The sequence below is a fragment of the Mauremys mutica genome, chromosome 2 (assembly GCF_020497125.1).
Source record: "Mauremys mutica isolate MM-2020 ecotype Southern chromosome 2, ASM2049712v1, whole genome shotgun sequence".
Classification (NCBI taxonomy): Eukaryota; Metazoa; Chordata; order Testudines; family Geoemydidae; genus Mauremys; species Mauremys mutica.
The window spans coordinates 214479073-214500373 of record NC_059073.1 but is presented as its reverse complement, the minus strand read 5'-3'; the positions used below and the strand labels follow the sequence as shown (position 1 = coordinate 214500373).

The following is a 21301-nucleotide window of genomic DNA, read 5'->3' as shown; positions in this document are numbered from 1 at the left end:
ATTTAAAATGATTATTTTAAGTATATTTTACATATCTTGTAAATAACTTATGTATGATTTAGCAGGACCATATAGTTAACAAATTAAAATTTAATGTGAAAAAAGACAATACACAACCAAAAAAAAAAAAAAAGCAGAAGCAACTAGAAATGCTGGATTTTTTCCCCCAAATGTATGGCATTTTCTAGGATCTCAATTTTAAGATTTTGTATTACAGATGTCAATTTAACATAGTTAACGCTAATATAGCACCAGGTTTGTGTGGGATGAAATACATTTGAATACAAATGAGTGGCATATCTCGTACTAAGATGTGAGAGGTAGTTCAAGATGATGCGTCTCCACTTCTGACCTCATTTCATGTTCTAAATTATACTTTCTCTTAAGTGGTACGTTGGAAGTTTATTCCTGAGCCCAGAGACTTAGTGTAAAGAACAAAATCACAAGAGTCAAGTTGACCAAAATATGGCATATCTATTGTATTTTCTAAAAAAGCGGTGAACATGTCTCTACCAAAGTCTAAATTTCTATATCCAAGTAAGTAGTTAGGTATGCACACCCCCTTTTTAAATGTACAAATACCCGTTTGTATGAACAAATGCTGTTTTTTTCTGGAGAAAATTCATCTGCATGTATATCGTGTAGGTACCCCTCTTTTAGTGGCCTCTTTGAAGCCAAGTATTCAAAGCATTTTGGTCCTTTGCACAACTGTTTCCACAAAAGTGAATGTAACTTTTTTACTTAGACACCCTTCACAATGCAGCTGAGAATTCCTGCTCCCCCGTAGATGGGGTGTATGTGGAACTAACTCGGTCAGGTGCCTCAGCATAGAGAAATGGGCAATATTTACATAAATGGATTGCAATGCGGTTTCGGAAAAAGGTATAAAGATATTTCCTAAACTTTTCACCAGCAAAGGCATAGATCACGGGGTTGATACAACAGTGGATCATTGCAATCGCTTCTGTCACTTGGATTGCTAGCTCCAGCTGACTGCTCCCCTCACAGTTATTTAGGGAAAATGAATCTTGAAAAGTGTATATGAGAATAACGATGTTGTATGGTGCCCAGAAAAGAAAATAAACAAGCATTATGATAAAAATAAGCCTGACTGCCTTATGTTTTTTCTCATTCCTACATCTCAGTAATGTCCTTATAATCTCGGCATAGCAAAAGATCATAATGACCAGTGGAATGACAAGTCCCAGGATGTTCATCTTTAAAGTCTGGAATTGCTTCCATTTACTTTCCTGTCCCAATGGATAATGAGGGCTACATGTAAAATGAGATGACTCCCTTTTAGCTTTGTGAAATATAAACCCTGGAAGAGAGGCTAATATTGCAACACCCCAAATGACAATACTTGTGAGGATGCCATAGGTAACCGTCCTAGCCTTTAAAGCAAACACTGCATGGACAATGGCCAGATATCTATCTATTGTCAAAAGTATTATGAAAAAAATTCCACTGTAGAAGCCAGCATAATAGATCCCTGAAAGAATTTTACACATTGCATTTCCAAAATCCCACTCACGTGCTGCGTAGTAAGCCCAAAATGGCAGGGAAAGAATAAAAAGCAAATCAGAAATCGCCAGATTCAGTAGATAGATGTCAGTCATGCTTCTCAGCTTCTTGTATTTTATCAGGATCAGCACAACTAGCGCATTTCCCACCAGGCCAAATATCAGCACCAAAGAATAAAGCGGTGGCAAAAACAGGGATGCAAATTTTTTGACATCAGCTTTTTGGCATGGTTCTGAGCCACTATAATAATCATAGGTTGTCATGTCAGTTCCTTCTTTATCCATCTTGTTCTGTCCTGGATGAAGAAAGAGATGGTAGAAACTAAAGAGCTGGACTAAAACTCAGACAAAGATTGGAATTTTACCACAAACAATAATTTTGGTGGCTTGTAGTGACTCCCATATTTCAGCTGCCTAACACTTCCTATTATAAAAGATTATAGCAATTTTTTTTGAGAAGCTCTGAGATTTCCATTATTTGCACTAGGCCTTTGAAATGCAGTGGGGAGAAAGCCTTAGGGCTAGAGAAGCGCCTTTTCTTTTTCCCCATGAAATTCTGTTTAGGTTTTGCTGTGTTATGACAAAAAATACAAAAATGTCACAGCCCACGGTTACTGAAAAATTGCCTACTTTCTCATGTTTACAATATAATTATAAAATAAATCAATTGAATATAAATATTGTACTTTTCAGTGTATAGTATATACAGCAGTATAAACAAGTCATTGTCTGTATGAAATTTCAATGTGTACTGACTTCACTAGTGCATTTTATGTAGCCGGTTGTGAAACTAGGCAAATATCTAGATGAGCTGATGTACCCCCTGGAAGACCTCTGCATCTCCCCAGGGGTACACACACACCTGGTCAAGGACAACTGTCCTAAAACACCAGGCTTACACTGCTGCCTAAGCAGCAGCAGCAGCCACTGCACTGGTAGTGCTTAGGAGCTGTTAGAACAGCTGTGGTGCAGAAGGAGAGAGAGAGTCAGGTTGGCTACCCACTAACCACCCACCCAGACGTAGCATGTGGCCACAGCAAGCTGTTCCCCCCAGCTTCCCCCTGGAAGAACCACACGGGACAGAAATTCCCCTACCTCTTGGGAGGATGTGGGCAAAGATGCACTCCAGGCTCCCCTGAGCCACTCTCTAGATGCAGGTGTTCACATACACATGTGTTGTGCCCTCAGATGATAGCTTTCTCCTGCCGGTAGTTACTGTAGCTCAAATGGTAGATAACTGTATGCCTATGCCAAAGTTTAAGAATTCAAACCCTGCTGAATACACATGAAAGAAGGATTATTAGAGTTGTACATAACTGAATTTGTTTTATCTGTTTTCTTCTAAAATGAAAAATACATAAAAACACTAAATTAATAGAAAATTATTTAGGTTGCAAAGTCAAGTACTCAAAAGTTAGGACATGCCAGATTTATTGTTGCCTGTGGCACCTTAATTCTGTCCACTTGTGCACATACATTGTGTTACAGTATTTAATTACGTGATCCCCTTGCATTTTTCCCACAGGACCTTTTCCACAGTCAGTGCAAAAGATGGATGCACAAGGGGGCAGAATTAAAGTTGCATAGGCAACCATAATGCAGGCATTTCCTATATTTTGATTTTGCAACCAAAATAACATTCTTTTAGCCTTGTTCATATGTACACAACATTTGTAGGAAGAGACATGCAGTCTGGTCAGTCTCATCTTTTTTATTTCCTTGACAGTAAACAGTACATGATTATACCTGTATCATATAAATATGTAAAATATAATGTTGACCAGACTTATGAAAATACTCTGACTTATTGTTGAAAACCCTAAATACTGCTGATTAATGACTGCAAGTCTACAGATGCATGAACTACACACACTTGTGGGCCAGATCTTTAGGTGGTGAAAGTTCACCTAACTTCATTGAAGTCAATGGAGTTATACCAGTTTATGTCAACTGAGGATCTGGCCCTTAATGTACAGTATTATATGTTATTTTTATCTAGATGGAGATATCTTGCAGTAAAGAGTTAAAATTATTACTGGCGCATTCAGAAGCAAGCTGATCTTAAAAAGCAGAAAACTGAGAGAGCTGATCAGAATTTAAGGTGTCATTGTCTTTAAGAGACAGGGTTGCTTTTCAATGAAATAGTTGCCTTTTTTTAGTTGCTGTGTCTAAGGGACTCTTGGTGCCAACTGGCAGAGGGCACAGGAGATATTCAGTTTTCCAGGGATCCCCTGCATCAGATATATGCATAATAATTCCCCCAACAATCAGTGGCACTGGAACACTTTTAATAGTGGGGGTGCTGAAAGCAGTTTTTACTTTTTACCTCATGCTCCCCCTTACTCCAGTGCACGTCTCCCCCACCCCCCAGAGCTTGGACCAGGAGCAGAGCTGTGTCTCTGGGAGAGGGGGGAACTCAGATGGGGTAAGGAGGCCAAGGCTGGGGCCATAGCTGGGGGCAGGCGCGGGGCCAGGAGTGGAGCCCTGGGAGCAGGGGGTCGGGCATGGGGCTGGGAGTGGAGCCCCAGGAATGGGATGCGGGGCCAGGAGTGGGACTCTGGGCATAGGTCCAGTGGCTGGGGAGAGGGGTGCAGGGCCAGCGCCCCAGAGCAGAGCTCCAGTGCCCGGCTGGGAGTGGGGCCCCAGGTGCAGGGCCAGGCATGGAGCCCCAGGTGCAGGGCCAGGCATGGAGCCCCAGGTGCAGGCATCACAGGCCCAAGGGCATGGGGCCAGCAGCCAGGGAGCAGGTCCCGTGGCCAGGACCTGAGTCCTGAGTGCAGGACCAGCGAGCGGAGTCCTGGGTGTGGGATTCGGAGCAGAGCACTGGGCATGGGGCCGGGAGCAGGGCCCCTGGCATGGAGTCCTAGGCATGGGGCCAGCAGCTGGGGACTGGGCCTAAACAATGGCATGTGAGGTCTCTGCTGAGAGCCAGTAGCCCACTGGTCATCATAATCATTGCAAAATGTGTATACAGATAATATTTAAGAACATTATGTATCTATACTAAAATTCTTAAGGATTTGGGATTAGGGATAAGGATTTGGGATTCGGGTGGGTCACCAGGAGGAATATTCCTTTCAAGCAGGAGGTAACAGATGCTTATCTCTCTATCTGGTCATGGGTGTACTGGGCCTTGTAGGCCTCTCAACGGATGCCTGTTGGCCTACTGAGACAAATGCGAGTCAAGAGATTGTGAAATCTTCAAGAGAGAAAATGTACAGGAAGAAATAAATAGCAGCAGAGGATCATCTTCAGGGGCGGCTCTAGGCACCAGCTAAACAAGCAGATGCCTAGGGCGGCAAAATATATGGGGCGGCATAATGCTGGGGCCCCAGCTCATACCTGAAGCAGCATCCCAGGCTGGATCCTGACCGCCCTGGGGGGCGGTAACCAGGCTGTTGTTCTGCCGCCGAGTGCGACGGGGCAGGGAGCCGGCTAAGTGGGGAACATGTCCCCGCCGCTCTCCCGCAGGCAGTGGCCACCCCCGACCCCTCAGGCGGGAGCCAGTAGCGGAGCCCTGCCCCAGCTGCAGAGGACAGGCCGCTCCTCCTCGGCTTGTCCCCGCTGCTGCAAGCCAAGGAGCAGCCCGTCCTCTGCAGGTGGGGCAGGGCCGCGCTACCAGCTCCCTCCTGGGAGGGTGGGGGGGTGGCCGCTGACTGCAGGAGAGCGGCGCGAACAAGCCGAGGAGGAGCGGCCCGTCCTCTGCAGCTGGGGCAGGGCCGTGCTACCGGCTCCGCCTGGGAGGGGGGTGCTGACCGCAGAAGAGCGGCAGGAGCCGGTAGCACGGCCCTGCCCAGCTGAAGAGGACAGGCCACTCCTCCTCGGTTTGTCCCTGCCACTGCAAGCCGAGGAGCGGCCCATCCTCTGCAGCCGGGGCAGGGCTGCGCTACCGGATCCCACCTGGGAGGGTAGGGGGGTGGCCGCTGACGGCGGAAAAGTGGCGGGAGCCGGTAGCACGGCCCTTCCCCGGCTGCAAAGGACGGGCTGCTCCTCCTCGGCTTATCCCCACTGCTCTCCCGCGGTCAGCGGCCACCCCAACCCCCCAGGTGGGAGCAGGTAGCGCGGCCCTGCTCCGGCTGCAGAGGATGGGGGGGAACATGGCGCCCGGGTGGGCTGCTCCTCCTCAGCTTGTCCCCGCCTCTGATTCCTCCTCCTCTTCCTCTCTGCGCCGCCCCCTGCCAGGGGAGGGGAGAGGGGAGCAGAGCGGTAGCCCAGGCTGAGCCCAGCTCGTGCCAGGGCCAAGGCGAAGACCAAGGATGAGCGGGGCTGGGATCCAGCAGCAGCCCCCAACCCCTGACCCTGGGATCGGTGGTGACAGATGAATCCACCTTGGGCCAGATCCGCAGCAAGGTAAGAGTTAGGCCAGGCAAGAGGGTTTTGTTAAAATCAAATGTTAAAATTACACTAGTAGGAAATTGTTTTATTTCACTAACTACAAATTCTCTGTTTTCATTATTTTTTAATTTTAAACAGTCAAAACAAAACTGCACAGTGCAAACATGTGTAAAAGCCAAAAAAAAAAAAGCTGGGTGGGGGAGGGGAGCAGCCAAAATTTTTTTTGCTTGGGGCAGCAAAAAACCTAGAGCCGGCCCTGATCATCTTTATGAGAAAAGACAATGGATTGGTAGGGAACATCTGGGGATGCTGACATACACTGGAATCTTTCCCCGAGGAGGCAAGGTGACAGCATGACTTGTCTCATGAATGGACAATCACAGCCAAGCCTGGCTGTAAAAGACTGGAAGGACTTTGGGTGAGCATTGCTGATAAGACAGGAGAGTATCTAGATATGTAAGTCTAGGTTCTAGAATGTGTGTTGTGATTTTATTTTATTTGTAACCATGTGTTTCCAAAACTTCCACTTGCTATTACTTGAATCTCTATACTTTGTTAAATAAACTTTTATGTGTTTTCACTATAAACATCTCTAAGTGCTGTGTGTTCAATGGAGTGGTGATGAAAGGTGTAACTGGTAAGATGGAGTGTATTGTTTTTTGGAAATGGCAAATCTGTGAGTGTCCAGTGGAACAGTGGTAAATACTCCAGGGAGATTCTTGGAGGGCTCAGGGGTTGGAGTATGCCAATCACTAACCTGGAGTGAGAGAGAAGAGCCTGCATAAGGCTAGAGGGGAGTGCTTGTGTTGTCCGTGGCCAATGGAGTGAGGGAACTGACCAACAGCAGGCACAGAAAAGCCTTCCTTATGCTAGGGGAAGTGCCTCATGACCCTGGGTGCCCCGGGAAGTGTCACAGTTCCTTCATATCAGTTTTCTTTTTTGTATTGTCAAATAACTATAGACATAGGGGTACCAGCCCAATATGCCCCACTGCATAATTCCCTTAAACACATGGTCGCAGTATGGCCAAGTGTAAGAATAGTAACAAACTATGTGGCATTTGAAGTGCTGGGAGCAGAGTTAACAGCAGGGAGTTAGACTATGTACACCCTACAGCTTAAGTTGGTATAAGTTATGTTGCTCAGGGTGTGAATGATCCATCCCCCTCAGTGATGTAAGTTACACCAACCTAAGCACCAGTGTGGACAGCGCTATATTGACAGGAAAGCTTCTCCCACCGACACAGCGCCCACCGCTTGGGAGGGCTGGAGTAATTATGTCAACGGGAGAGCTCCCTCCCATTAGAGCAGGGGTTCTCAACCTTTTTATTTCTGATGCTTCCCAAACATGCTATAAAAACTCCACAGCCCAGCTGTGCCACAATAACTGGTTTTCTACATATAAAAGCCAGGGTGGTGTTAGGGGGTAGCAAGCAGGGCAATTGCCTGGGGCCTCATGCCCCAGGGACCCCCATGAAGCTACATTGCTCAGGCTTCAGCTTCAACCCCTGGTGGCAGGGCTCAGGGACCTGGGCTACAGCCCCAGGCAGTGGGACTTCAGCTTTCTGCCCTGGGCCCCAGCAAGTCTAATGCTGGCCCTGCTTGGAGGCCCCCCTGAAACTGCTCGAGGCCCCCTAGGGGGCCCCAGACCCCTGATTGAGAACTACTGGTTTAGAGCATGTGCACTAGCAGTGCTACAGTGATGCAGCTGCTCTGGTATAAGCTCTGTAGTGTAGCCATTGCCTTAGAACAGTGATTTTCACACTTTTCTGGGGATCCAGTTGAAGAAAATTTTTGATGCCTGCGACCCAACGGAGCTGGGGATGAGGTTGTGGGAGGGGTGTGGGTGGGGCTCAGGGCTGGGGCAGGGGGTTGGAGTGTGGGGGTGAGGTCTGCAAAGTGGGGCTGGGAATGAGGGGTTCAGGGTGTGGGAGGGGGCTCTGGGCTGGGGCAGGGAGTTGGGGTGCAGGAGGGGGTCAGGGCGCTGGACTTGGGGTGCAGGCTCTGGGGTGGGGCCAGAGCTGAAGGCTTTGGGGTACAGGAAGGGGATCCAGGTTTAGGGGGGGCTCAGGGCTGAGGCAGAGGGTTGGGGTGCGGGAGGGGGTCAGGGCTCTGGGCTGGGAGTGCAGGCTCTGGGGTGGGGCCGGGAATGAGGGGTTTGGGATGCAGGAAGGGGTTCCAGGTTTGGGGGTGGGGACTCAGGATTGGGGCAGGGGACTGAAACGCAGAGTTGGAATGGAGACTTATCTCCAGTGGCTCCTGGTCAGTGGCACAGCTAGGATGCACCGTGGACCACACTGCGCCCTGGAAGCGACCAGCAGCTGGTCTGACTCTTAGGCGAAGGCGCATAGCACTGCCCCCACCCCCCAGTTCCCATTGGCCAGTTGCCAGACAAAGGGAGTGCAGAGCCAGTGCTCGGAGCGGGGGCAGCACGCGGAGCCCCGTGGCCCCCCTGCCTAGAAGCCGGACCCTGGTGTCAGAAAAGGTAGGCACTAGCCTGCCTTAGCTGGGCAACACCACCGACAGGACTTTTAATGTCCTGGTCGGTGGTGCTGACCAGAGCAAGGTGACCCAGCGCCTTACATGACCCAGTAGTGGGTTGCAACCCACGGATTGAAAAACACTGCCTCAGAAAAGAGACCTGAAAAAGATTTTGCAAGGAAAGCACTTGCAGCAGCTAAGAGGACATGGACTTTTGTTCAAGGAAGTAGAACCCTTTGCCCTCTGTGATGATATATGGCTGAACTATGCTACTATAGAATCTGCATAAGGATCTTGCTGGTCTGCAGGAACTCTCATCCTGACCCTTTAGGATCATAGAGAGAGGGACATGGGCCTATAGACGGTCATTAAGAAAGATGGGGATGCACGATGGGGAACAAGATGATTTTCTTTTTGGACATTAGCCCCCTTTAACCTATTTTGTCTCTTTGTTTATCTGACTGGACCATTCTGCTTTTATTAAGACCTTGTCAAACTACTTGTGGAAAGTTATCATAATCACATGCATAGCAATACATTTGAGTTCTTTTGAAAACTAAATAGGTGAAAATTTCAAAAGTTAGTAGTGATTTTGGGTGCTTCATTTTTTGTGTGTCAAATTTGAGACACCTTTAAAGATGCCTGATTTTCAGAAAGTTCTATGCATTCTCCCCGTGAGACAGTTGTTCCACAGCAGTGTTGACTCTACAGTCATTGTGAAAGTAAAAGTGTGGTTTTGTTGGTATAGTAAGCTGTTATGGCTCAGATACATTGGTAGCAAATGAGTTTAAAAGATCGTATTTTTATATAGTCACTTTTAGCAGTACTTTAAGAAAATAAGCTTCTCCAAAAAGTAGCCACTAACTTTTTCCCTCAATAGCTTATTTTTTGTGTTTGGTTTGGTTTGCCTGCATAGTCACTTGCAGAATTGGGGCCGTTCTTTGTATCTGTGGTCTGAACAACTTAAGAAATTGAATTAGCTTCAAGAACTCCAATAAGGAGAACAAGCAACTCCCAATGTGTCTTCTGCTCATGACCAACATGACTCTCCTTAACCAGGTGCAGCTATCACCAAGGAGAGAGTTGTTTAGAGAAGTTGCTGGTGTTTAGGGAATAAAATAGCAGTCCTGCTCAGCAGAATGAAGCATTTCAAAAGCGAGTGCTGTGGAATAGGTGATGGAATTTGAGACTGGTTAGAAATAGCGGACATGTGTCTTTATCCTAAGCTTGTACTGATCAGAAAATAGAGGTGTAACAAATAACTGATTTGGAACTGATTTGTACAAGTATCTGGCCATTTTGTTAGACTGATACAAATCTGATTCTGAAATGTCATCAAAACAGTGATATCATGGCAAACTCTTTAGTTATAGCCCCATCTCTGTCCTTGTCATCAAAGCTGCTTCTTGCTGCCTCATCCTTGTGATGTGTTTGTATCTTGCTCCCACTTTCTCCCTCCACTTTGTCTCTGGATCATGAGAACATCACCTTGGTGCTTGTCTTCTTCTCCCCAACCTGTCATCAGTGCCTAAATCCTGTTATCTCTCCCTCCTTTCTGATTGGTTCCAGTAAAATCCTCCTACTAGCCCAGCTCCTTTCCTTGCTTCAGAAACCTCTCTCCACAGTATCTGAATCTGAGGTTGGTATCTATCCATCAGATACCGATAACCACCGTTGGGTGCCAATTTTACCAGTATTTCTGCAGGATTACCTTATCCCTATATGCTGTATCCCATGAAGCAATTTCTCCCACTCTTTTAGGAAACTGTTATCTAGTGCCTAAAACACTTGACTAGGAGTCAGATGACCTGGGTTTTATTTCTAGCTCTACCACTGAACAGCTGTTTGATTTTAGGCAAGTCATTTCACCTCTTTGTGCATCAATTTCCCCATCTATAAAAGAGAGATGAAGGTACCCACATACCCACAAACTGCTGTATGACCTATGGATGAAAAGCACTACAATATGGGATATAAGTATAGTCATGACCACAGACTACAATTTCTTCCCAGAAATTTGCGATCAGCCTATCAAAAATTCTGTTTGTCTGGTGCAAGTTAACCCAATTGTTATTGCTTTTGAGTTAAAAAGCCCTCCATGCCTTAAGCATACACAAAAATCAGGAAAGCCAGATAATGGTTTCACAGAAATGTTCAGATCAGAGCTATTTTGAAAAAAATGGCAAAGATTAAAAAATTTAAATGTTAGAATGTGGAGTAAAACTTTACCGTAAATGGCTAAATCACACAGGACTTCCTGTAGAAATATAGTGAATGTAAATAGGTCACATCACACACAGTTTTAAAATTACAATACCAGTATTTCTGCAGTCATTCTGAGATAGCTGTAAATATTACTTAGCCAGATAGATTCTCCTCTCTTTTGGACAGAAGGGGGATCATCTTTTAATATTCAATGGTAAATTGGTACTTAGGAATGCAATTTCCATTAATTATGACCGGAGTTGTCCACTTGGCATCTTGGAGTCAGGACTGAATCCTACAATCTTTATTAAAGCAAAACTGATTTCATATCACTGTGAAGGACTGTAAAATCAGACCATTTGTATAGTGTGCTGAAAAGATTATATATTCTAGATTAGGTCTGAAGGATTTTGTTTAATGTGCTCACGTTCTCAGATTTCAAACCAATATTTTCCCAGTATCGGAGCAGTTCCTCAGCTTATATAAATCCATGTAGCTCCACTGACTTCAGTGAAACTTCACTAGTTTATACCATTTGCAAATCTGGTCCATTACTGTGTTTTCAAAACAGATTTTTCTTCTTGATACAACTAATATCAAAGTTTTGACAGAAAAATCTTTCCTGTTCAATTCAATTGTTACAGAGATATCTTATTCCATTGCAATCTCATCCACTACAGTCCCTGGAAATTTGCCTCATTGCTTATTTGGTTTCCCTTCTGAACACTTTAATGGTTATATCCTTTTAAAATACTTCATTCCAGTATATTTCCCCTGTCCTTCTCAATTTGTTATTTTGATAGGCGAATCCATTAACAAATGATTTAGCAGATACTATACTGTGTTTACAGATATAGGCATTTGTGCTACGTCTTAATCTACATAAGCAACTAATTAATGTATAAATACTAAAAACAGATGAAAGATGACTTACCAAATGTCTAAGAAGTGCCACTGATGTCTTAGTTTTTTAGACCGGCTGCACTGCGTAAATCAGTTTTGCACATTACAAACATAGGGCAGGCATACACCCCTTCCTGTGTGAAGGATACAATATTCATACGGTTAGCAGACTTTGAGTGAACAAATCATTGTTACTTAAAAAAAATTAAGCAGTTCTTCTTTTCTAAAAAGGACTTTCAAATGCTCCTATAAAAAGTGTGTTAAAGCACAGATGTATAGATTTTGAAATCCTAGTGGTGGGACTTAGGTTTCACAATCCAAAGCTACAATTATAGAAAGAGTTTGGTTTTGTTTGTAACCCACTCTTAGCATTGCAGCATGTGGTGGTGTGAATAAGGGAAGAAAGAGTTAGAAGGATACATAATTTCTTGTTTTTCATTTGGGGAACTCTCTGTGCCACACTTGCCAGAGGCAGGCATGATATCCAGAAATTGGGTGTGGCAAGCACTAGGTGTGCTCATTAGCTGTTTGAAGTTACTTTGGTGATTTCCATTGTGGGCAAGCAGATTGGCAGGATGCACCCAGAGTCTCTTTCTGAGAGTGGAACCAAAGGGAACTCATGGGGAATGGGAGGGGTTTATAAATAGAGGGAGCCATATAAATATGGGGTTTATAAATATCTGGAGCCATAATACTCTTTCCTGCCTGGTGCAGTCAATCTCTTCTTGAATTTACCCCATGTATCCATACAATAAATCCCCTTACTATAATCAAACATACCATTAGAAATTATCTTTAACATATTCACAACCAATCACAGGCAATTCCAAATCTGCCACAGCTGTCAATGAGTTTTTCCCAAGTAAGAGAAGGACTTTGTTTTTCAAGATGAAAAAAGTAGGAAACATGAAAGAAAGAGGCTTGTCTCTTTCTAGAAACATAGGAATTGCCAGCCTGGATCGACCACCCGTGGTCTGTCTATTCAAGTATCCTGTCTCCAGTAGTGGCCAGCACCTGCTGCTTCAGAGGAAGGTGCAAGAAAGCCTGTAGTGGGCAATTGAGGAGAAACCTGCCCACAGGTAACATTTCTTCCTAAACCTCAATAATTAGAGCTTGGCTTATGTCCTGCATAAGAGTTTATATTCCTTCCAAAACTGTTGGTTTTTGCTGTTTTAATTATTAAGCTTTGTAATCTGAGATCACAGTGAAATAAACATACAGACCTGTGTTTTTCCCAGTAACCACACCAGTTCATGATATATATGAAACAATATGTGATCAGAGGTCTGTCAATGTAGATCATCAATTCATCAAGATAGATCCATCTAGTTATCACTGAAGAGATAGTAAATGTCGAATGACAGGAGTCCAGGAAGGGGCATAGTGAGGAGAGTTGTGCGCTAGAAAGGATGTAGACTGTGGTTAGGGGAGGCTTTCCAGAAACACAGGGCCAGCCCCACGGTGGAGTCTGGGTGGGGCCTGAAACTCATATCCTACTTTTTGACTATCTTGAAAAAATGCAAATTACTGCATGGTATTTTCTGTTAGATTTCCTGTGCATCTGCCACCAGCTATCTCAATGATTTGCTGGCACAGAGGAGATGGAGTCTCAGTCCCTCCACACCCATTCGGCACCCCCAGCTTCTTCCCTGTGTGTTCCTTTATCCCCAGCTTGTACCTCCCTTAGGCCCATTTCTCTCCCGAGTCCCCAGTTGCTCTTCAGGCTCATTCATCTCACTGAAATGTTGCAAAGTAAATGCTAGTGTGAGTTTATATCATTTACCCTTCTAGTACTGCATTAATTATGGCTATGTGTGAATGTTGTCTCTAACTCACCTGAAGGTGGGGACTGAGCTCATTTGCTACAATAAAAGTGAGGCTTGATAGCAGAAAGTTTGAGATTCACTAGGGCAGGGAGTGGATGTCAGAGAGCCACGTTCCCTGGTCTTGGAGTGAGAGGCTCTCAGGGAGGAGGAATATATTGAGATTGGCAGGAGATTGAGAGGGGATGAAGCGGGGGTACAGAGGACTGGGATGCATGGAAGTAGGGTGCAGGAGACTGGGAAGAGCATGAAGGGGAGGCAGAGGAATGATGGGGACAGAAAAGGGAACATGGAGAGGGATGTAGAGCAACAGGCATGTTTCATTTTAAATACTTAATACTCTGTAGATATAAAATTTTAAGGGCCAGATTCTCTGGTTGGCTAATGTCTCTTTATACCACCTAAGTGGTACAAAGTGATCACACAATGGCCAGAGCTGGCTTGTGGGAGAATCCAGTTTGCTCCTCAGTGCTACATAATTTTTCCTCACTCACTTTCACTCCATCTGCTTTATAATACCCACCCAAACTGATATTTGCCCCCTAAAATTAAAAAAAATATATTTTCAAAGGTCAAGTACCAAATCCCTCCAAGTTTCTTGGTGAATGGGGGCTGTCCCAGCTGCAACATCTTTTAGGATAGTGCAGCAGCTCTATACCCAGTAGGTTTCATTTCCCTGTGGGCTGGTGTGGGGGAGGGTTCTGGACCATGACTCCACTTCTTCTCCACCCCCTTTGTGGTTATGGGCGTTCCCTTGGTGTCAATCTAAGGAGCACTCCCTGCACTTTCCCAGGATCCAGAGCTGAAGCCTTTTTCCCACAAAGACAATAAGAAACACTGAGCATATGGAGCTTTTCAAACAATGATTTTATTAATAACTTGCATTAATGTGGAAAGAGAAGCATAAAATTGTAGCATCAGAATTCACACCCCAATAAAAATGGAAATGGAGAAAGCTCAGTAAAACTGGAATAGATCTGTAAACATAACATTGACATGCATTTGGTATTAAAAAAGTGCGTTCACATTAGTGCAAATGTGCAGAAAATATTTTTTACATAAAAGGAAGTTTACTGTGAGTAATTTTCTGCCGTCACTTTGTAATACTGCAGATATTTACCTCACGGGGCTGTCCTCAGGATGAATAACTAGTTATATACAGAGGTGTGAGGCTGCAAAGCAATATGTAAGTGCTAAGATATTGGGATCTGATCCTGCCAGTCCTTACTCATGTGAAATCAAAATAACTGAATGCAGTAGTCAAGGGGAAAGGATTATTTTAAAGAGTCAGCCACCAGCTAATAGGATACTCCTCCTTAACACAATTCTGGTTAACAGAAGGTCAGTCATATCCCTTAACAGAAGTGTGCACAATCCCTGTTTATCAAAATCTCTGTTTTATGAAGATTTAACAGCTCTTCAAACCCTATAGGAAAAACAAGGTATCAGTGTAATTGTAAATAAACCCTTCCCACCTCAGAGAGGTACTAGCTTTTTTTCATAATATAATCATGGGAATTTTAGAACCTTTTATGACTTTGCTACAAAGTTTTTTTTCCCTGAAATGTTCCATTAATGTTGAATATTGAAATAAAAATGTGCATCAAGCCCCATGTAAATGGCTATAATGTCGTCCCATGGATGCCTTCCTCCTAAAATTTTTCTTGTGGTTTTGCATAGAGGTAAATGGTTCTTGAGAGAAGAAAAACCTTGTTCCTTGCCCTCTTCAGGCCATCTTCTGAATTATATTTCCTGAGGAAATAGTTCTTTGATCAGAGTTCAGGTTTAAAGAGCAAAATCATACTACATTGGGTGCCATGTTACAGTGGATACTTAAACTGTAGTATTTGAATTTTCCTGTGGGATTTTTAATATTCCCTATATGAAAAATGAGAAATACTGCAATGTCACAAAAAATTTAATTACTGTGATTGGTAACTGTCCAAGTCTTAATGCGATGACCATAAGAGTTTACTTAAAAGATTGTGCAATTAAACAAAAAAGGACAATGAAACTTTTATTGGCTACACTTCTAATGCACTTTACAAACCAATGGAGATATCATGCTCTGCAGTGGAAGGGGTGTATGTAGAGCTAACCCGTTCTAATTTATCACTATGAAGAGCTGGACAGTGTTTGCAGAGGTAGATTGCAATGTGTTTTTGGAAAAAGGTATAAAGATATTTCCTAAACTTTTCACCAACGAAAGCATAGATCACGGGGTTGATACAACAATGGATCATTGCAAACGCTTCTGTCACTTGGATTGCTAGCTCTAGCTGCCTGCTGCTCTCACAGTTATTTAGGGAAAATGAATCTTGAAAAGTGTACATGAGAACAACAATGTTGAATGGTGTCCAGAAGATAAAATAAACAATCATTATGATAAAAATAAGCCTGACTGCCTTATGTTTTTTCTCATTCCTACATCTCAGTAATGTCCTTATAATCTCTGCATAGCAGAAGATCATAATGACCAGTGGAATGACAAGTCCCAGGATGTTCATCTTTAAAATCAAGAATTCTTTCCATTTGATTTTGGAATCTGATGGATAATGAGAGCTGCAGGTCCAATGAGCACCTTCCTTTTGAACACTGTGAAATATAAACCCTGGAAGAGAGGCTAATATTGCAACACCCCAAATGAAAACACTTGTGAAGATACCATGGGTTACTGTCCTAGCTTTTAAAGCAAACACTGCATGGACAATGGCCAGATATCTATCTATTGTCAAAAGTATTATGAAAAAAATTCCACTGTAGAAGCCAGCATAATAGACCCCTGAAAGAATTTTACACATTGCATTTCCAAAATCCCACTCACGTGCTGCGTAGTAAGCCCAAAATGGTAAGGAAAGAATAAAGAGTAAATCGGAAATTGCCAGATTCAGCAGATAGATGTCAGTCATGCTTCTCAGCCTCTTGTATTTTATCAGGATCAGCACAACTAGTGCATTGCCTAGCAGGCCAAATATCAGCACCAAAGAATAAAGCGGTGGCAAAAACAGGGATGCAAATTTTTTGACATCAGCTTTTTGGCATGGTTCTAAGTCAATATCGTAGTAAAAGGTTGTTGTGAAAGCTTCTTCAGTCATCTTGTGCTGTCCTGCATAAAGAAAAAAGGGTTAAAACTAAAGAGGTGGACTAAAACTCAGACAAAGATTGGAATTTTACCACAGATAATACTATTGGGAAGCTGGCAGTGACTTCCATATTTAAGTTGCCTAATGTTTCCCATTATAAAAGATGATTGCAACCCTTTTTTTGAGACACTGATACCTCCACTATTTGTTAAATATTGGTTTCCACATGCATTATGTATGAGAAATATTTGTCATCTTCAGTAAACTATGTCAGCACCATGACACAACTGACTGCTGGCTGATGACTAATCACAAAGGCAGCTACTTTCTAGCTGGCTTGTTCCAAGTGTGTTTAAGTGGTTTTCAGAAGTGTCAGAATGAGACAAAAAGAGCACCATTAAATAAAGGCGTATCTAGAGGGAACACTTATTGTTTTTCAGGTTTCCTACCCATAGTCAGATGTCACTAGACCACACCACAGCAATAAGCCATGAGTGGGTGTGCATTGATAGGCTGTGGGTGGACAGCATCTAAGTAGCATTCCACAAGCAAAATTTGCCAAATATGTACTTGTTAAAAATTATTCTTTCAACAAGTTTGCTCATTTCTCACATTAACCAACTGCTCTGTGCTTCTGTATTTGGTTTACTTTGGTTCTGAAAAAAGACATTACTCATAACAGTATATAGAAAGAGAGCCCCAGACAACCCTAATTTTTGGACATCTACTAAAAAACTACTAAAAATAATTCCTTGAAAACAGAAGCCATAAATCTAAATGAGAATAAGGCCTGTATTCTTATTTAACAAAATTGTTCCTTTAAGTCTTTGGCCTTATTCTCGTTTACACCCAGGCCATTTTAAACTGCTCTAGTCATGCAAAGGAGCCTTGAAGGAAGTGAATATGAATGTTATTTTTACTTTAAGGTCCTTTTATTACTGTCAGAACAAGGTAAAGTGGTCTTAGTGTGAATGAGAATTGGGATCTCTTGTTCTTGTCATGATAATATCCTTGCATACAAGAAATAGGTGACTTACCTGTTAATTAGGAAAATGTGGAAGAGGTGATTAGACAATCCTGCACTAGAATTGACTTTGTAGGATGAAATGGCAAGTTTCACCTCTCTTGCAATTCAGATCGAGTCCAAGCAACAAAAAATGTAGATTTTGAATGAAAGCAGAGAACTGTTCTCTGCCATCCAAGAAATATTCAGCACGTTATTCTCAGTTGATAACCTGTAAGAAAATTCACAAATCTGTAAACTGATATTGAAACACCCCACCCTGAATGGCATCAAATAATTTCAAAACCATTGTCTTTGTTGGGCTATATTCTCATACTGCACAACTTTTGTCAAAAAAAAAAAAAAGACACTCGCCAGTGTCCATTTTGAATGTATCTATAGTTAGCATTGATTATCTTGTTCTAATTACTGGATTCTGCCAAAATGTAATATTAGGTTAAAATGATTCACGAGTCAAGATTTTATTTCATTTTATTGCGATGGCCTTTTGCCTGAACTCTAATGTGGTATGTCCTTAGCATCAGAAATGCCTATTATCTGGAGTTTGAAAGTTGGTTGTAATCAATGATTTAACAGATCTTTTCCAGCAGTAACTGTCAAAATGAGGCAAACTATTAGTAGCTGTTTGCAAATTATCTGTGAACAATTTTACTATTTATAAATATTAGTTATTCAAAATTATTCAAAGGTTTTGTACAAAGTATTTCAGCCTGTGGGTTTCTCATGACTGTAGCTTTGAATATTTGTGACTGCATTTATAATTCACCATTTGTGCTGTGCAATTGATCACTCAACTCAGGGCATTGTTTCGTCTTCCTGATTGGATGACTGCAACTCGTATAAACAGTAGGGCTTGACTAAGTACTCTCTAGTGTGTATTCTTGTATGGACTCAGATGCCCAAGTTTCTGCAAACATTCTTGCTAACCAAAACAAATAATTAATACAAATGTTTTCAGAAAACAAATTAAAAGGTTCCAAATACTGAGTCTTCTTGCATGACTAAGTGTCTTGTAGTAGCACTCTTAGAAACTGTAGTGGTTTGAAGGACTGTAATATATTTGAAAAAAGACGGAAGGTTTGGGTGTGATGTTTGCCACTTCATCTGCAATTACAGTTTCAGTGGAGGAGCAAAGCACAGAGAGGCCTTGCTGGTGATAGGTATTACTGCACAGATCTTTTGTTTTGTTTTTTCCTCATAGGTTGGGATTCAGCTTTGTGGCTGTACAATGTTTCAGGAGGTATTTTGCTGGACAGTTCCCCAGGGACATTCTATGGCACCATCTGCATGCATCAAGGGGACACTATTTCTTCTAGTGCTTAATCCATGTCCTCTCACTGATGGTTAAACATTGACCAAGCTCTGGTTTGCTTGGCCTGTTTAACCAAAAATATTACTTACAGATAAATCCTACATGAAAAGATCATTAAGTTCCAAAGTCTTGAACTGAAAAGTTAGGAGATGCCAGAATAGTAGTATATGGCTTGATAGTATTAATCACCATGTATTTTTGACAGGTTTCCATGCCCCATTTATCGCTTATTTCCCACCCTCTGTCCCCGTTTCCATTGGTGTCGAGGTTTGGCGCCATCAGCCATTTTGAAAAAAAAATGATTATTTTTTATATTTGAATAGGGGAAGTGTTGCAAGCTTGTGATTTGATCCATTTGGTTGCCTGTTTAGATAAAAAGGTTGAAAGGACAGAGCGAGAGAGCTTAAAGATTGAAAAAGAAAGCTTTGGTAAGGTTTAGAGGAAAAAAAGAAAGAAAGATTGTTTAGTGAGGTTGAGTAAGGAGAGATGATTTTAAAGGCCTAGTTTGGCATGTTATTAAAGAATAGAAAGAGAACTTAAAGAAGAATAAAGATTTTTGGTTTTAAAGGGTTAGTTTGAAAGAATAGAGGCAACTTATTAAAGAGAAGAGAGATTTTTAGTGAGGTTTAGTAAGGAGAGGTGTTTTTAAAGGACTAGTTTGCTATGTTATTAAAGAATAAAAAACTTTGAGATAAATGTAAAAGGTGTATTAAATATAAGAGTAGGTTAAGAAAAGAGCATTTAAAAGAGTTAAATAAAAGAGAAACATATAAAGGAAACCATTTATTAAGCACATGATAAAAATATAAATGCAGGTTAAGAAAGAAACATTTACACTATTTAATATAAGGGTGGGTTAAGAAAAGAGCATTTAAAAACATTAAATAATATTGAAAAATAGGTTAAAAAGAACACATATGGCAAAAAAGGGGAATTTACTAAAGCAGAGACTGTTTAGTAAGCACATGGTAAAAAGTATAAAGGGAGGTTAATAAAAAACATTTAAACTATTAACTACAAGGATAGGTTAAGAAAAGAGCATTTAAAAAGAGTTAAATAAAAGAGAAACATATAAAGATAGGTTAAAAGAGCGAACAGGGCAAGAAAAGGGAAAAGAAAACTCCTTTGCAAAAGGAAAAGATAGATAGCATGTGGCTGAGTTAGAGAGAGAGATCTTACCTTTCCAAGTGCTTCTGCAGAAAGTGGCAACTTCCCAGGTTCACAGCCCTCAGGCTTATTATCACCTCCTTTGGATCGACCCAGTCAGATGTTGTTCTACATCTGTGTCATAGAATTCATTTTCCTGAATCAATCCTATAATCCCAAGGTTTTTAAACAAGAGCCATCTCTCCTCCCCCTTTAACTGCCTTATTCTTATCTAAAAAAACAGACCCCACACATTTTTTCTGCCATGTAGCCCTTTTACATAGGGTCTTTAATAAAAGTTAAAACCATAAGCCCTTAGTAACAAACAATTTTAAGTTTTCCCTTATGTTTTAGACTAACATTGGTTATTTTTTAGTGAGAACAATTTGAAGGTGCAGCAAAACCCCTGTCAGCAAAAACAGCATCTGTGAGTCACTGTTTCAATAAAACAGCATGCAGAAACACCCCAGGTTTAAAACCACAGGTCCTTAGTAACAGACAGTTTATATTGCCCTTATTCTGTAAACCAGTGTACATCATCTAGGGTTACAGTCTGCATAACAATGTTTTATAAAAACAAACAAAAAACGTATTCTCTAGGGGCTCAGACAAGATAATGATCAACAAAATTGTAATGGTTGCTTTGCAGGTATTGCTACAAAGTATCTTTAAGTTTGTTTTTGTTAACAACTAACACAGAATGGCTGCCTACAAAACTGTTTCACTAAAAGTGTTATCAACATTCCCCCTAAAACTCAGGACAGCTTTCTTACCCCCATGGCCTGATCTCTGTGGCCGTGGCTTTTTAAAAAAATTGTTTGTCCTCGGTTTAGATTTTAAAAAACATTAGGGAAAAAAAGGGGGAGGGGTGTCGAAAAGTGTGTATGTGGGGGGAGGGAGACTCCTCATCTCTGGTAAAAAACAGCTAATTTTTTTTATATAAGCTAATTTTTTCTTATGTTTTTTTGTATTATTTTAATAATTTAATAAAATCTATGGACCCAAAACAAACACAGGAGCTTGTGCCTGTGTCTCAGCACACGGGTTGCAAACATTTAAAAACAAACACATTCTGTTAATGCAACAGAAAAATTCATACTTAAATCTAAAAGTCCTAAGAAAATGAAAGCTTAATATAACTTTCACATGGATTTGTTAAAAAGTGGGGAGGAAAATAAACTTCTCTCTGATCCACTGGATTACAGAATGTCGAGCCAGAGGGAGGGCTCAGAAACACTTAATGAAGCCACACCAGGTGCATAAGTATAACCGGTTTTATTGCCAAAGTATAATAAGCTTCCCGGCCTTTATGCGTTACTAAATACGTGCTTTTTAGCAACCAAGCAAGCAAGCAAGACTCAGTGCTTATGCCCCTTCTGCTACGGAGAGTCCTGAACCCTCCAGCCTGTCCTTGAGGGCTCGTAGCAGGTGCTGCTCCAGTGTGGAAAAATTCTGGGCACCCACAAG

General features: G+C 42.1%; 2 protein-coding genes across 5 annotated transcripts in view; both read right to left on the bottom strand.

Annotated features, from left to right (window-relative positions):
- Window positions 1-164: 164 nt before the first annotated feature.
- Window positions 165-16165, bottom strand: LOC123363886 (C-C chemokine receptor type 5-like). 2 transcript variants are annotated; one of them, XM_045005416.1, is made up of 4 exons: window positions 16094-16165; window positions 11478-11580; window positions 2619-2798; window positions 165-1819 (listed from the first exon to the last, which is right to left on the bottom strand). In XM_045005416.1, the coding sequence occupies exon 4, from the start codon at window positions 1806-1808 to the stop codon at window positions 753-755; it is 1056 nt and encodes a 351-aa protein (XP_044861351.1). In that variant the 5' UTR covers window positions 1809-1819; window positions 2619-2798; window positions 11478-11580; window positions 16094-16165; the 3' UTR covers window positions 165-752. The 2 variants fall into 2 exon arrangements, with proteins under 2 accessions (XP_044861351.1, XP_044861352.1); XM_045005417.1 differs by having other exon boundaries at window positions 2619-2795.
- Window positions 14114-21301, bottom strand: part of LOC123363887 (C-C chemokine receptor type 5-like) — a 33451-nt gene continuing 26263 nt past the window's right edge. For 2 of the 3 annotated variants that reach the window (XM_045005419.1, XM_045005418.1), the window contains exons 2-4: window positions 19868-19969; window positions 17390-17587; window positions 14114-16375 (exon numbers count right to left, since the gene is read on the bottom strand). In XM_045005419.1, coding sequence (XP_044861354.1) covers window positions 15312-16364 — 1053 coding nt within the window. In that variant the 5' untranslated portion in view covers window positions 16365-16375; window positions 17390-17587; window positions 19868-19969 and the 3' untranslated portion in view covers window positions 14114-15311. The remainder of the gene's footprint in view (window positions 16376-17389; window positions 17588-19867; window positions 19970-21301) is intronic. The other variant, XM_045005420.1, reaches the window with a different exon arrangement.